General features: G+C 35.6%; 1 protein-coding gene across 1 annotated transcript; it reads right to left on the bottom strand.

Annotated features, from left to right (window-relative positions):
* Nucleotides 1-802: 802 nt before the first annotated feature.
* Nucleotides 803-3,541, bottom strand: LOC133851708 (CSC1-like protein At4g35870). Its single transcript, XM_062288255.1, has one exon. It carries the CDS (start codon nt 3,297-3,299, stop codon nt 918-920), a length of 2,382 nt encoding a protein of 793 aa, XP_062144239.1. The 5' UTR covers nt 3,300-3,541; the 3' UTR covers nt 803-917.
* Between the last annotated feature and the right edge of the window lie 14,385 nt (nt 3,542-17,926).

Consider the following 17,926-nt stretch of genomic DNA (forward strand, 5'->3'; position numbering starts at 1 on the left):
CACGATAATCATATGCATTTTGAATCCATGTCATATTATTAAACTGAATTAGAGAAAATTATTCAAACTCAATTCTTAGAAAAACTTTGTTCATGTATTTAACATTTCCAAACAGTCTTTTAGAAAGTCTCGACGGTTTCTTTTTAGCGGTGGCTATCATGAGGCATGTAATGTGGAATTGCATGATCCTTCACGTTTGCAGCATGGAGTACTTGGAACCCTGTTATTTGCTTGTGAGCATGCGCTTTTCTTAAGAAATAATACTTTTTTTTCTTTCTTTCACATATAAACATAGTTTTCAGAAATTTCCTCAAATCCACTCTATGAAACTGATATGTTTGAAATGTAAGTGATTTTGACATACATTTTTATTACAGTATGATTCTCCTGTGTATTTTTTAAATTACATGTGAGATAGAGGAAGGAAAATTCTATCCTTCCCATATTAGCAATCAAGTAACAATTAAGCATCAACTCTAATCTGACCTCTTCTCAATGCATCATTTTGGATAGCGAGATGTCTTCTTTTGTACATTAAAGTGTCTCATAAGTTAAACCAAACTACAATAGAAGCATGTCCAAGATCGTTCTGTAATTCAATCAACTGTCAAAGTTTGAGCATAATGATTCAGGGGCCTAATCCGTAACAGTCCACATTTTGATGGCTGATAATAATATCAAAAGTGTCACATCAGCTTGTAACACACTTATTGTAAAAGCTATAGTACTCTTGTAATATATACGAAAAAAAAAAAAAGGAACGAAGAGTGAAATGTCATTAAAGACGTCTACAAATTACATATGAACACCTGAGAAAGAATTTTTTTTTTTTTTTTTTTTCCTTTTTATTTTTTACATTAGGGCCAACAGAGACGGATCTGCACAAATAAACTGAGTATAATGTAATACAGCCTCACTCATGTATGATATGTATCCCAGTCAAATTTAGGCTGTGATAAGACCTCATAATCAATTGGCCCATCTACAATGTTGTCAACAGTTTGTATGCCTTCCAAAAGAGCTGGATGAAAACCATCATTATTAGAAGGCATCAGTTTATACATTACTAGCAAACCAAGTGTGAATATAGCTTGCAATTTCGTGGAGTCTCCTTGGACTGAAAAGAACAAGAGCATCGAAAGCAGGAAGAGATCCACACAGAATCGCATGATGCACAAGACAGTATCCATTAACCTCCCGTCATTGCCAGCAGGAAAACCCCGGACTCTATATACAAACAGAAAGTTGTACTTGTCAACCACATACCTATAGCCAAAATAAACAGCACCAACAGGGACCACGAGTGGAGCAAATGAAGAATATATCATGGTCAGGGCAAATATTGTCAAATTGAAAGCATAATACTGTGCAAAATCAAATGTCTGCTTGGGAGCAGTTGACGTTCTGTTGATTGGATATACAGAAAGATCTTGCACCGGTAGATCACTTCTATGGAATCTGGGACTGTCATACATAATGTCAGGCATCAGTGGTCTCCTAAGACCATCTATTTCTTGATGTTCTAATGGGTACTCTTCACTTTGTTCTGGGACCAGCTGGAGCATATCATTCTTCCTGAACTTTTGAATATTTCTTTTGATCCAAGGGATTGGAGCCAACAGATCGTAAGATATGCCCAAGAAACTGCATGTGATCAGAAACGCAAGAGACGAAAGGCATGATCTCGACAAGAATGATGGACTCATGTATTGCTCAATCCTCTTACAATCTTCTCCATCCAAATAGCACCGACCCATCTTCAGGATTGCACTCTCTAAGGATGATTCAACTAAAGCCCTCAGGAGAATGAGGTTTACCAGGAAGAAGCAAACCATCTTCAAAAGTGCAGCTCTTTGCTCTCCTGACACTGTCAGATGCCGTTCAAACTTGGAGAGATAAGAAAGAGCTGACGGGATCACTATATACATACTCACAAATATAATAACATTTGGCAGGAACTGAAAGATAAGGCTTGCAAGCCAGCTTGAGCTTTGCACCCAAGCCAACCACACTTGTGCATTATCCATAGCTTCCGCATTAATAATCCGTCCTGCACTCTGCACAGCACTGATCACAGCAAGAGGAGAACTGAAGAACAAAAGAATCAGCAATAAGCAGGTGTTCACAACCACTCTCCGCAACCTTAATTGAAGCTTCGTTGATCCCAAATGATTCCAGTAAATATCGGATGCCAAGGGAGCCCGCTCAACCTTCCATTGGTTCCTCTCAAGACGCAACTCCACGAGGGAAAAGAACTTCCCAAACCGCCTCTTCTTCTCGTTCCGAAAATCCTGAACAGCCTTATTCGCCGTGTAAACGTCCTTAAACATCACAAAGGCCACTCCAGCACCCGGTGCACGGCCTTCTTTATAAGCCGCCAGTTCGGTCTCCAATTCAGCTCTCAACTCCTGCAACCTTCTCAACCTCTCTTCGTCTGTAAAACCCAGCCTTTCCATTATCCCATCCCACAAGACCTTCCCTTTTCCCACCATCAAACTGAATCCATTTCCAACATCCTCGCTCTCATCAAGAAAAACCCGAGAGTCTATTCGCGCAATCAGCCTAGAAATCTCATCCCTAACCCTAACCAATTCCTCAGCTAAATCATCCAATGCACACAAATCCATTGGCACGATGACCCTATAAACCTTCCCGGGATACCTATACTGAAAATACTCTTGCAACACAGTTCTATCGTCCCCTAGAGCTTTGGGTAATCCCTGCACCATTATAGTGAAAATCGCAGTCGAATTCGCATTTGGGTCACTCAAATTTCCATTTCCGTCCCTAAACCTAGTGATCCTTAACCGTTCTTCAATCCCAAGCATACTGAAATGTACCAAAACGACAACAACGACAACGAAAACAAAATGTACCCAGAGTAAAAGCGAACCTTTTGCAATGTGAGTGATGGTCGTTTTGGAGAACTGGTCGTTTAGAGGAGCCGTACCTGCGTAGATATTGAGAGGCAGCATCACGAGGAGTGATAGAGCGGCGACGGAGAGGAGCAAAGCGCAGCTTCCGCCTTCGATCAAGAGGAACTGAGCGGCGTCGGCGCCGCAGTGGGACGCGATCTCACGGCGCGTGGCGTGCCAGACCGCGAGGAGCTTGGCGGCGAGAGCGGTGGGCCCCGGAATCCGGCGGTGGTCGCTGCGGAGCTTCACGAAGAGAAAGATGAAGACGCAGCAGCACGCGCCGATTGCCGAGATGTTGAGCAGGTACTGGATGTTTCCGTACCACGCCGTATCGCCATCGCCATCGCCACCGCCTTCGGAGGAGGGGGAAAGAGCTGGGTCCATTTTGGGTATTTGGGGGAAATTCTAGTGCTTCTTGGGTAACGAAATTTTGAGGGTCTTTTGGTGGGGATTAAGGGACGTGGGGTCAAATTGAGTGGGTTTTTCCTCCATGAAGATGGAATTAGGGTTAGGGTTAGGGTTTAGGGAGGGAGGAAGAGATTGAAGGAGGTGTAGACCGTAGCGTAAGGGAAGGGGGTGAGTTTCGTGGAAGTCTGCAAAGAGGAAAACGTTGTTATTCTTTTTCTTTTTTTGTCGTTTTTTTGGTCGAACGTTGACGTGCTATGGAATTTGCGGGTCTGTTTGTAATTTCAATTTTATTTATTTATTTAGAAACAAATGGATTAATAGACAATTCAAACCATAAAATATTCTTAAAATTATAAAAATAATTTTTATTTTATATTACATTAGAAAAATTTTACAAAAAAAAAAAACTCCAAAATCTATTAAGAGCATTCTTATTAACCTTATCAAAATTGTTTTTTGGTTGATGAAAATATTAAAAAATCATTTTCAACAGCCTCACTACTTTGACCAAAAAATTTTGATGAGTGAAAATACTCACCAATTTTGATGAGTAATATTCACTCACTTTCACCAATTTTGTTTCTCCTTTCTCTCTCAGATGACCACATTACATTTTTTTTTCCTTTCTTCTCCCATCTCCCATCTCTCTCACATGATGATGTCTTTATTTCATGGACACGAAAGTTTCTTTGTCCCTGACATAAACTTTGTGGTTCTTTCATTTATCTTTTCTTTCGTTCTTTTTTTAATTTGGTTGAAAAGCAAATGAAAACTTCTGTGAATTTCTTATCAATGATCTAATCTCAATATGAAGATGTATGGTAACTTGTTGTATAAAAAAATTAAATAGAGAAAGAATAAAAAAATTTGAAAAAAAAACGAATATTATTTAAATGGAAATATTGATAGTAAATAGTTAAAATGGTGAGACTGTTGAGAAAATTTTAAAAAAGTGACTCACCAGAATTGAGAAAAGTGGTTTTTAATTACTTTTGTGAATAAAATTTGGTGAGGCTACTATGAAGTAGGGTTTTTGCCACTTTTTTTCTTTTTTCTTTTTTAAAAAAAAAAAAAAGATGAGTATTTTGAAAATTTTGACATGATTTAACAGAAAATTTTAATGGAAGGTTAATATTGAAAAATATTTATATTGTGTTCAACAAGCAAAAATACCATAACTCCACGTAATTTTTTCTTCAGAACTTCTCGGCTTCTTCTAATACCGTCTTCAGCATGGGCCTTCCCCAGAAATACTACTAACAGTATCTGGATTAGAATCTAATTTTAATATTACTGAACAGGTTTGGGCTTGGGCCGGTTAGCCCTCACAATGGGCTGTTTGGACAAGCCCAAGAAAGTAATATCCCATCTGAAATAGCTCGTGAAAAATATCTTCCACTAGTAAAAAGGTTAATTACACGTGTAAGATGGGCAACGTATCAAAAGCGTATGCCGGGCCCCAAAAAAGTCAAGCCCAATTCAATCCCTTCTAAATTGAACTTTGACTTTAGCATGTGTCGTGTCATGTATATATATATATATATGACACAAATTAGAAGTAATACACGTTTTCAATTACTTAACTGACGTGGCAGTCTCATCTTGTACCTCCTCACAATTTACATAACACAAAAATACAAGCCCCTTTATGTTTGATACATAGAGAAATGATATACTTAGGTTTTTTATATATATATTTTTGTATATATATATATATATATATATATATATATGTACAATCAAATTTCAAATTTATCATTAAATTTGTAAAAATATATAAAAATATCATTTCTCTTGATACATATGTGACTATATGAGTAGGGACGAATTAACCGGATAGAAATTTAGAAAAAAGCAAAAAAAAAAATTATGAATTCTTTTTGTCATTTCATTAAGATGGATATTCCGGGCTTAGAAAAATTTATTGTCGAATTCTACCCGTTTTAAATTGAACTACGACTTTAGTTTGTGTCGTACACGAAACATAAATTAAGAGTATTACGCATTCTTAGTTACCGATATGGTAGTCTCATCTTGTGTCCACTAACAAAACACAAAAATACTAGACTATTGTTTGATACGTATGAGTAGGGACGAATCAATCGGACAATGAATTTGGTAAATAGAAAAAAATTTATAGATTTTTCTTGTCATTTTCATTGAGATGGATATCCCTTGGCCAAACAAATTGATAGTCCAATTCAACCCCTTTTAAATTGAATTTCGATTTTAGTTTATGTCAAGTGTATGTGCATACAGAATATTACACGTTCTCGATTATTAACACAAACTAAAAGTATTATATACTCTCAAATGATAAATGGTTCATTTTTTTTCTCTTGTCCGAGTCGATGTGTGAGATTCACATTGACCCTACAAATCTAACGATAGTTTTAAAAAATAGAAAAATTAAAGAAATATCAGAAGAAGATTTATACCACGTCTCTTTCTCGAATACGTATGTTTCGTTTTTATTTTCACATTTTCACTTTTTATACAACACATGACGCAAGCCTTTTGATAGTCCCATTATCACTTTCCTTCCACGTGAAAATACATTTGACAAACTTGACCGTTGGTAAACAAAGAAACCTTGCGTTTTCCCTGACATTAAATACTTCACCAAATATGCGACTTTAGCCTTGTGGACTGTAGCACAATTTTTGTCCCAAATCGTACATAGTCAACAATTGCCCAATCAGAATTTGACTCCTACCTATTCTATTGGAGCTTGAAAGTACATTGCAATTGCTTTTGAAATTCGGTTGTTTGTCCAATTGCTTGTATGTATAATTGTATATGCCTTCCAAAGTTCCAATCATTCTTGCGTATCTCACTCAAAAGGACTTTCTAGAAAAAAGCTGAAAGCCAAGAAATGGACGGCTGGCGGCTGCCATATAATAGACCATATAATAGGCTAAGCTATAGGCTACCATAGTATATTGACTTAACAATGATCCTGTTTAATAATTCCCTTCCCAGTCACTTTTTGTACCGCGTAGCAGACTGCCGCAATGCCGCTTGCCACAAATCTGTTGGAGAAGCATTTCATGTTGGCGAAAATTCCTATTTTACCAATATTTTTTCACAACTTGAAAAACTGTGCACTTTTCAGGCAATGGTAAAATGAGAAGAAACATTAGAAATATTACGCCTGCCAAAAGTCCACGCCTACCAAAAACCTGGGGGAGGGGACACAGACAGGTGGGACGTCAGGAAAAAATGGGGGAGGAGAAGGGAGAGGGAATTACTAAATAGGGCCAATGTGATCCCCTATATCAATAACTACATCACTTCCGTGTAATAGGCTAAGCTATAGGCTACCATAGTCTTTCAACTTGAGTCACTTGTGCCTCCCCATTAAGCAACAAGGTCAAAAAAAAAAAAAAAAAAAAAAAAAGATGAAGAAGAAAAAGAAAAAGGGTATATAGAGTAATTTTTAAATTTTTTTTGTTAATGGCCATAATATTTCTGTTATTTTAAATTGGTCCGTGGAGTTAGACAAAGCAAATAACCTTGAACAATGCATTGAACTCCTCCTAATTCAAACCCCAAAGTACTAGCTAGCTAGTCAAAAGCGTTGGTTTGTTTTTTTTTTTTTAACAAAGTCAAAAGCTTTGATAATTAATAGAACAAAGCAGGCTTTTCTATGTCCCACACTCTTAAGCAAAAGCATATGCGACCGTTTTATATTTCCTCACTGTTTTTAATTTCTTTGTCCACCTTCAAATGGAATGTTGATTAATAGAAGAAGAAAATTGGATTTCCTCAATCCCACTAGCTCTCTCGGTGTTCCTTTAGTTTAGCTATACCAATTAACACGCAATACATGCAATAAATTTTTGTTGACTTTATTGATTTTCCCTTCTCTGCTATGCGACAAAGTCAACTTCTTCTTCTTCTTTTTCACGTTTTCAAACAAGACACTTGTTTGCAATTTTATTTAAAATTATACGTTTGACCTACAAAATTGTAGGATCAACAGTAAGATGCTTTAAAAATATGTTTTTTCTTTTTCTTAAGCAAGCATTGTTAGTTATGTTTTATTGGTTTATTCAATTTATAAAGTTATTTCCAACTATGGGCTATAGAGTATAGATTGTCGGTGAAAAGCTTGATATGAAAATCAAAATGTTTATCTCTTAGAGTAATGTTATATACCACAATAATAACTCATAAACATCTCATTATGCTAATGTGTCATAGTTTAATAATAATTGCAATATATATATAACAATAATTGATCCAGTAGGAATATAAACCGTACTAGTTATTTGGGTGAATAATACCCTTTTTACGTATCCGCATTTTGCTAATAATAAATTTTAGCAATTGGTCGCCAGTCTAGGGTAGGCGTAATGGGCCTATAATCACCCACGGGCAGCGACTTTTTTGTACTAGCCAACCATGACATATGCGAGAGAACAATAAGATAATTGTGAGATATTAGTGGAAGATATTGCATTACTCGCAATATAGTCATCATTTTGTTTTCTTAGGCCAAATTCTTATAAAATTTGCCACCTGTTCATGACTATGTGAGACCACGTATCATCCTACTCCAAATAATAGATACGTAACGTAAGTACATGTCATAGATATAAACATTTGTGTAGTCGATAACAGGTGTCGGACAGAAGCATAATACTCACGCGCAACATATATAAAGATCCTAGTTATATATTACGTAAAATAATTTGAGGGCATTTCTTAGATATGAGAAATGAGAACCTAGCTTATAAAATGATTTTTAAGTTTTATTTATTTATTTATTTTTTGTAATGGACACGTTTCGATTTCTTATTGGGTATGACGCGGCAAACTAACGAAAACTGTAAACTTAGTGGACGAAAAACGGGTTCAATGAGTGATTCGTAATTATAATTTACCACATGAATCATCAATGAACTTTTTGTACCACAGGAAGTGATTTGTAATTTAGGCCAACCCCTAGGAAATGATGCAATTATCCTTACAAAATGAGATGGATATATTTTACGGTTTATATTTATTTTATTATATTTAATAATATACATAGTGCTACCTTATTTAATTTTTAAATAAAATTATAATATATATTATGAAATTTGTGAAATTTAATCTAATTAAAGGTGTAATCGAGTTGAGCTGGGTATTAGATTTTCGGACTCGGCTTGGACTCTAGCCGAGCTTTGAGCATTGTTCATCCTCAGCCCACAAGCTCAAACTCAACTAAGCTACCCAGCTGAGCCCTTATAGAAAACTTAATCAGTTCAACTCTGTGTATATATATTAATTTCAGAATTTAATAAAAAAAAATAACAAAAGGGAGAGGATTCAACACTTTTGTGAAACATTCTTACCCTTTTCCGATGTGGGATGCACAATGGAGGAGGAGGCACTTCAGTTTTTATATGTAATCTCTGGTGGGACTTTGTTTCTCTTTTTCATCCGGTACTTGCATTGTTTGTATTTTTCTTTAATAAACATAAATGTTATACTTATATATACATGCACTTTTAAATATGTTAACAAAAATTAGAAACAATAATAATTAAAAAGAAAAAAAAAATAACAAATAACTAAAACATTGAAGAACGAAGAGTGTTCTTCGCATGATAAATACTTCTTTTTACATGTTTCAACATCAAACATACACTTACATGTATACCATATTGATGCATAGATTTACATGACAATAGTTATACTATCTTCACGAAGCACCGATGAAAACATAAAGGAAAAATAAAAACCAACAAACCAATTTGAGCTTTAAACTTATTTTAGATTGAAAATCTTTGCATGTGACCGTTAAACTATTTTTATTTATTTTTTAATGAAAGATCTGATAATTTTATTGATCAGAGATCATGAACATAAAACTCTTACATCACAAAGTATAAAGTCTTACAAAATCATAGCCACTTACTATGAGGTTACAAAGTTATAGATATAAACAAAATTCTTATAATATAGTGTTATTTATGGCTTTTATTTTTCGCTAGCCCATGTACAAAAATAATTAAAGAGCAGATATGCTCCGAGCAGATTAGATTTAAGACAAGGGTAGCCAAATATCCAAAAAAAAATTATTTACATCGGTCGTAAGAGATAACCCCTCATACTGAACTATCTAGGCCGTAAAGAATAACCCATCATATCTGATTAACCTTCATCCCATCAATCGTCTATGAGGGCAGTTTTATGAAGAAGAAAACTCTTATTAAAGCAAAAACACAAACAACAACAGCGACCATGGAGGAGATGAACGGTACAACACGGATGTAGATAGACGGATGCATAGCAAAGAGGCCAAAATTACTGATCTGGTTAGAAAACACCTGTAAACAAAAGGAAAAAAAAAAAATCAAAATGAGAAATAGAGGGTAAGAGCAGAAAATAGAAAGAGAAATGATAAAAGTCAAGCCCAATTCAGTCCCTTCTAAATTGAACTTTGACTTTAGGATGTGTCGTGTCATGTACATATATATATATATATATATATATATATATATATATATATATATGACACAAATTAGGAGTAATACACGTTTTCAATTACTTAACTGACGTGATATATATATATATATATATATATAACACAAATTAGGAGTAATACACGTTTTCAATTACTTAACTGACGTGGCAGTCTCATCTTGTATCTCCTCACAATTTACATAACACAAAAATACAAGCCCCTCTATGTTTGATACATAGAGAAATGATATACTTAGGTCTTTTATATATTTTTTGTACATATACGTACAACCAAATTTTAAATTTATTATTAAATGTGTAAAAATATATAAAAATATCATTTCTCTTGATACATATGACTATATGAGTAGGTACAAATCAACCGGATTGAAATTTGGAAAAAAGCAAAAAAAAATTATGGATTCTTTTTGTCATTTCATTAAGATGGATATTCCATTATTCCGGGCTCAGAAAAATTTATCGTCGAATTCTACCCGTTTTAAATTGAACTTCGACTTTAGTTTGTGTCGTACACGAAACATAAATTAAGAGTATTACGCATTCTTAGTTACCGATATGGTAGTCTCATCTTGTGTCCACTAACAAAACACAAAAATACTAGACTATTGTTTGATACGTATGAGTAGGGACGAATGAATCAGACAATGAATTTGGAAAATAGCAAAAAAATTTATAGATTCTTCTTGTCATTTTCATTGAGATGGATATCCCTTGGCCAAACAAATTGATAGTCCAACTCAACCCCTTTTAAATTGAATTTTGATTTTAGTTTATGTCAAGTGTATGTGCATACAGAACACAAACTAAGAATATTACACGTTCTCGATTATTAACACAAACTAAAAGTATTATATACTCTCAAATGATAAATGGTTCATTTTTTTTTCTCTTGTCCGAGTCGATGTATGAGATTCACATTGACCCTACAAATCTAACGATAGTTTTAAAAAAATAGAAAAATTAAAGAAATATCCGAAAAAGATTTATACCACGTCTCTTTGTCGAATACGTATGTTTCGTTTTTATTTTCACATTTTCACTTTTTATACAACACATGACGCAAGCCTTTTGATAGTCCCATTATCACTTTCCTTCCACGTGAAAATACATTTGACAAACTTGACCGTTGGTAAACAAAGAAACCTTGCGTTTTCCCTGACATTAAATACTTCACCAAATATGCGACTTTAGCCTTGTGGACTGTAGCACAATTTTTGTCCCAAATCGTACATAGTCAACAATTGCCCATTCAGAATTTGACTCCTACCTATTCTATTGGAGCTTGAAAGTACATTGCAATTGCTTTTGAAATTCGGTTGTTTGTCCAATTGCTTGTATGTATAATTGTATATGCCTTCCAAAGTTCCAATCATTCTTGCGTATCTCACTCAAAAGGACTTTTTAGAAAAAAAAGGTGAAAGCCAAGAAATGGACGGCTGGCGGCTGCCATATAATAGACCATATAATAGGCTAAGCTATAGGCTACCCTAGTATATTGACTTAACAATGGCCTGTCTAGTAATTCCTTTCCCGGTCACTTTTTGTACCGTGTAGTAGACTGCCGCCTGCCACAAATCTGTTGGAGAAGCATTTCATGTCGACAAAATTTTTTGAAAAATGAGAAGAAACATTAGAAATATTAGGCCTGCCAAAAGTTCGCGCCTGCCAAAAACTTGGGGGAGGGGGCACAGACAGGTGGGACGTCAAGAAAAAATGAGAGAGGGGGAGGAAATTACTAAACAGGGCCAATTTGAACCCCCATATCAATGGCTACATCACTTCCGTGTTATAGGCTAAGCTATAGGCTACCCTAGTTCTTTCAACTTGAGTCACTTTTTCTTCCCTATTAAGCAACAAGGTCACTTGTGCTTCCCTATTAAGCAACAAGGTCAATATCCAAGAGAGTTTGGGATATCTTCTGTTATTGAATATGAATGGTCAAGATAACAAGCTATAGGCTACCCTAGTATATTGACTTAACAATGGTCCTGTTTAGTAATTCCCTCTCCAGTCACTTTTTGTACCGCGTAGCATGCATACTGCCGCTTGCCACAAATCTGTTGGAGAAGCATTTCATGTTGGTGAAAATTCCTATTTTACCAATGTTTTTTCACAACTTGGAAAACTGTGCACTTTTCAGGCAATGGTAAAATGAGAAGAAACATTAGAAATATTAGGCCTGCCAAAAGTCCACACCTACCAAAAACCTGGGGGAGGGGACACAGACAGGTGGGACGTCAGGAAAAAATGGGGGAGGAGAAGGGGGAGGGAATTACTAAATAGGGCCAATGTGATCCCCTATATCAATAGCTACATCACTTCCGTGTTATAGGCTAAGTTATAGGCTACCCTAGTCTTTCAACTTGAGTCACTTGTGCCTCCCCATTAAGCAACAAGGTCACTTGTGCTTCCCCATTAAGCAACAAGGCCAATATCCCAAGGAGTTTGGGATATATTCTGTTATTAAATATGAATGGTCAAGATAACACAAATCAATTGTTGAAGAAAGTGTAACTGAAAACCATCGATTTCGAGAGACTGAAAAAGCTTACGATACTTAAATTAGTGAGGTAATTGAGAGATAAAATTGAATGAAGATAATGAGAAAGATAAGGTATTACTTAACTTTTGGGGATGCATGACTTTTTAAAGAGAATGTCTTAAATATAGTTTGCGAATGTTTTCTAAGTAGCTACAGCCCTATGATTATTTTTCGTGTGGTTAACATGTCTAAGTAATCCTGTGATTATTTTACATATTCAATAACAAAAGATGTCATGTTATTGAATAACAGGGAGGCAAACCAAACACTATCTAAGCATTATAAAACTTCCATTGGAGTAAGAAAAGAGGGATAGCACTTGAATATTCTTTAACGATGCCATTATGCCAATACTTATGTCTATGTCAATTACAATCTATCTTAATTTGCAACTTGTAAAAAGTGTTGTTTTTCATTTCAAACTTGTATTCGCCAATGGCTTCATTTGAAATGGAAATTAATACCAATTTTATTCCAAAATATAGAAATATAAAAGAAATCGGATTAGAGATTACAATTCTACTAATGAAGTTGGTTTACTTGGTTATATTTCTTTTTAAGCAGCTCTTGAATCTTATGAAAAATAAAAATACACAATTTAATATTTCTTTTATCGCAAATACGTAATCAATGACTTAGATTCTGTACGTCTGTTCATACAAGTAAACTTAGTCAGATTCTCACGTAAGATTATTCTATTACACGCGATCCCCGTCCCTAATCACGTAAGATTATTCTATTACACGCGATCCCCGTCCCTAATCAAGTACCCCCAACATGTCAAGGAAGGTAAAAACAATAAATAAATAAATAAATAAAAGAAAAAAAGAAAAAGAAAAAGGGTATATAGAGTAATGGCCATAATATTTCTGTTATTTTAAATTGGTCCGTGGAGTTAGACAAAGCAAATAACCTTAAACAATGCATTGAACTCCTCCTAATTCAAACCCCAAAGCACTAGCTAGCTAGTCAAAAGCATTGGTTTTTTTTTTTTTGAACAAAGTCAAAAGCATTGTTAATTAATAGAACAAAGCAGGCTTTTCTATGTCCCACACTCGATCTTAAGCAGGCATATGCGACCGTTTTATATTTCCTCACTGTTGTTTCTTTGTCCCCTTTCAAAAGGAATGTTAATTAATAGAAGAAAATTGGATTTCCTCAATCCTACTAGCTCTCTCGGTGTTCCTTTAGTTTAGCCATATAACACGCAAGAAATTTTTGTAGACTTTATTGAATTTCACTAGGCTAAAAATGGGCCAAACAAATAAATATAATAAATTTTTGTAGACTTTATTTATTTTCCCTTGACTGCTGCGCGACAATGTCAACTCTTTTTTCTTTCTTTCTTTTTTTCTCATTTTCAAACAATACACTTTTTTGTAATTTTATTTAAAATTACACGTTTGGCCTGCAAAATTGTAGGATCAACCGCACACTTGATAGATGCTTTAAAAATATGTTTTTTCTTTTTCTTAAGCAAGTATTGTTAGTTATGTTTTATTGGTTTATTCAATTTCTAAAGTTATTTCCAAATATGGGCTATAGAGTATAGATTGTCAGTGAAAAGCTTGATATCAAAATAAAAATGTTTATCCTTAGAGAAATGTTATATACCATAATAATAATTCATAAACATCTCACTATGCTAACGTGTCATAATTTAATAATAATTGCATATATATATATATATATAATTGATCTAGTAGGGATGTAAACAGTACTATCTGGGTGAATAATACCCTTTTATATCCGCATTTTGCTAATAATGAATTTTAGCAATTGGTCACCAGTCTAGGGTAGGCGTAATGGGCCTATAATCACACACAGGCAGTGGCTTTTTTGTACTAACCAACCATGACATTTGCAAGACAATAATAAGATAATTGTGAGATCATATTAGTGGGAGATATTGCATTACTTGTAATATATTCATCATTTTGTTTTCTCAGCCCAAATCCATATAAAATTTGCCACCCGTTCATGACTATGTGAGGCCACATATCTTCCTACTCCAAATAATAGACACGTAAGTATTCATGTCCTAGAGATAAACATTTGTGTAGTCGATAAAAGGTGTTGGACAGAAGCATAATACTTGTATAAAGATCCTAGTTATATATTACGTAAAATAATTTGAGGGCATTTTTAAGATATGAGAACCTAGCTCATAAAAAATGGGAATAATTGCATTACTGGTCTTTAGGGTTAGTTTAAATTATAGGGTTAAATACCCTATTGGTACCTGAGTTTTACGTGATTTTAAATTTAGTACCTCAGTTTTGTTTTGTATCATAGGTGGTACCTGAATTAAGGATAAAAACACATTTGGTACCTCCGTTAGATTTTCCATCCGAATTTTATCGTCTCGCCACGTGTCAACCGCTGAGGTTAACACGTGGCACTACATAAAAAAAATTAAAAATCAAAAATTGAAATCTTTAAAAAATGATAAAAAATAATAAAATTTTAAAAAAGAAAATTAAAAAAAGAAAAAAGAAGAGGGGTGGCTGAGCCACCCCCCTTGGCCACCATGGGGGTGGTCGGCCACCCCCATTTTGGCCAAGGAGGTGGCCCAACCACCCCCTTGGCTGGTCTGGCCAGTCTGGGGTGGCCGAACCACCCCTTATGGGATGGTTCGGCCACCCCATGGTAGAAAAAAAGAAAAAAAAATTATGCGTTTTGGCCCTTGGGGGTGGCCGGCCGGTCTAGGGGTGGCTGAACCACCCCCGTGGCCCATGGGGGTGGTTCGGCCACCCCCAAAGGCAAACCCTCAATTTTTTTTTGATAAGTTTTGGCCCTTGGGCACCCCCAACCACCCCCTAGGGCCACGGGGGTGGTTCGGCCACCCCAAAGGGCAAACCCTCAATTTCTTTTTGGATGAGTTTTGGCCCTTGGGGGTGGCCGAACCACCCCCTAGGGCCATGGGAGTGGTTCGGCCACCCCAGGCCGGCCGGTATGGGGGTGGCCGAACCACCCTCATGGCCCTAGAGGGTGGTTCGGCCACCCCCAAGGGCAAACCCTCAATTTATTTTGATGGGTTTTGGCCCTTGGGGGTGGCCGAACCACCCCCTAGGGCCATGGGGGTGGTTCGGCCACCCCCATACCGGCCGGACTGGGGGTGGCCAATCCACCCCTGTGGCCCTAGGGGGTGGTTCGGCCACCCCCAAGGGCCAAAACCCATAATTTATTTATTTTTCTTTTTTTCTCTTTTTCTACCATGGGGTGGCTCGGCCACCCCATGGGGGGTGGTTCGGCCACCCCAGACTGACCAGACCGGCCAAGGGGGGTGGCTCAGCCACCCCTCTTCTTTTTTCTTTTTTTAATCTTCTTTTTTAAAATTTTATTATTTTTAATCATTTTTTAAAGATTTCAATTTTTATTTTTTAATTTTTTTTTATGTAGTGCCACGTGTCAACCTCAGCGGTTGACACATGGCGAAACGTTAAAATTCAGACGGAAAATCTAACAGAGGTACCAAATTGGTTTTTACCCTTAATTCAGGTACCACCTATGATACAAAACAAAACTGAGGTATTAAATTTAAAATCACGTAAAACTCAGGTACCAATAGGGTATTTAACCCTAAGTTATATATCACTCCTTGTGGTTCAAAAAGTTCAAGGAGGGTTCCTGTAGTAAACTATAATTACGAACCGCTCTCTGAACTTATTTTTCGTCTACCAAGTTAAAAGATTCTATTAGTTTGTCACGTCATACCTAATAGGAAATCAACACGTAGCCACCCCAGGCATAGGGGAGGCCGTGCTCCAGTGCTCCACCCCCATACATGGTCGGGCCACCCTAGCAACCACCCATTTGTGAAACATTCTTACCCTTTTCCGATGTGGGATGCACAATGGAGGAGGAGGCACTTCAGTTTTTATATGATACAAAACAAAACTGAGGTATTAAATTTAAAATCACGTAAAACTCAGGTACCAATAGGGTATTTAACCCTAAATTATATATCACTCCTTGTGGTTCAAAAAGTTTAAGGAGGGTTCCTGTAGTAAACTATAATTACGAACCGCTCTCTGAACTTATTTTTCGTCTACCAAGTTAAAAGATTCTATTAGTTTGTCACGTCATACCTAATAGGAAATCGACACGTAGCCACCCCAGACATAGGAGAGGCCGTGCTCTAGTGCTCCACCCCCATACATGGTCGGGCCACCCTAGCAACCACCCATTTGAGAAACATTCTTACCCTTTTCCGATGTGGGATGCACAATGGAGGAGGAGGCACTTCAGTTTTTATATGTAATCTCTGGTGGGACTATGTTTCTCTTTTTCATCTGGTACTTGCATTGTTTGTATTTTTCTTTAATAACATAAATGTTATACTTATATATACATGCACTTTTAAATATGTTAACAAAAATTAGAAACAATAATAATAAAAAAAAAAAAAAAAAAAAAAAACTTAAACATGTAAGAACGAAGAGTGTTCTTCGCATGATAAATACTTCTTTTTACATGTTTCAACATCAAACATACACTTACATGTATACCATATTGATGCATAGATTTACATGACAATAGTTATACTATCTTCACGAAACACCAATGAAAACATAAAGGAAAAATAAAACCAACAAACCAATTTGAGCTTTATACTTGTTTTAGATTGAAAATCTTTGCATGTTACCGTTAAACTATTTTTATTTATTTTTTAATGAAAGATTTGATAATTTTATTGATCAAAGATCATGAACATAAAACTCTTACATTACAAAGTATAAAGTCTTACAAAATCATAGCCACTTACTATGAGGTTACAAAGTCATAGATATAAACAAAATTCTTATAATATAGTGTTATTTATGGCTTTTATCTTTCGCTAACCCATGTACAAAAATAAGTAAAGAGCAGATATGTTCCGAGCAGATTAGATTTAAGACAAGGGTAGCCAAATATCCAAAAAAAAATTATTTACATCGGTCGTAAGAGATAACCCCTCATACCGAACTATCTAGGCCGTAAGGAATAACCCATCATATTTGATTAACCTTCATCCCATCAATCGTCTATGAGGGCAGCTTTATGAAGAAGAAAACTCTTATTAAAGCAAAAACACAAACAGCAACAGCGACTATGGAGGAGATGAACGATATAACACAGAGGTAGATAGACGGATGTATACCGAAGAGGTCAAAATTGCTGATCTGGTTGGAGAACACCTGTAAACAAAAGGAAAAAAAAAATCAAAATGAGAAATAGAGGGTAAGAGCATGAAATAGAAAGAGAAATGAAGAGAGGGAGATTTATTTTCTGAGAAATAGAGGGTAAGAACAAAGATATTTTTATTGGAATGGAGCAAAGATTTTTATTTATTTTTTATTTTTTTTTGTGATAAAAATGTTGGAACAAAATTACAATTACCCCGGAAAAAGGGGGGTTTCAAGCAAATGACATTATATATATATATATAACGGTTAATTTATTATATTCTACCTCTTTCTATCTACTTTCTCTTTCTTTGGTTTATGTCATTATGTGTGGAGCCCATGGCTGCCCATATGCGTTGCTGGCCTTCAGCCATCGCTTTGTTCGTTTCCTTTTTTATATAGATAGATTTGTTCGT

The sequence above is a fragment of the Alnus glutinosa genome, chromosome 12 (assembly GCF_958979055.1).
Source record: "Alnus glutinosa chromosome 12, dhAlnGlut1.1, whole genome shotgun sequence".
Taxonomy (NCBI): Eukaryota; Viridiplantae; Streptophyta; class Magnoliopsida; order Fagales; family Betulaceae; genus Alnus; species Alnus glutinosa.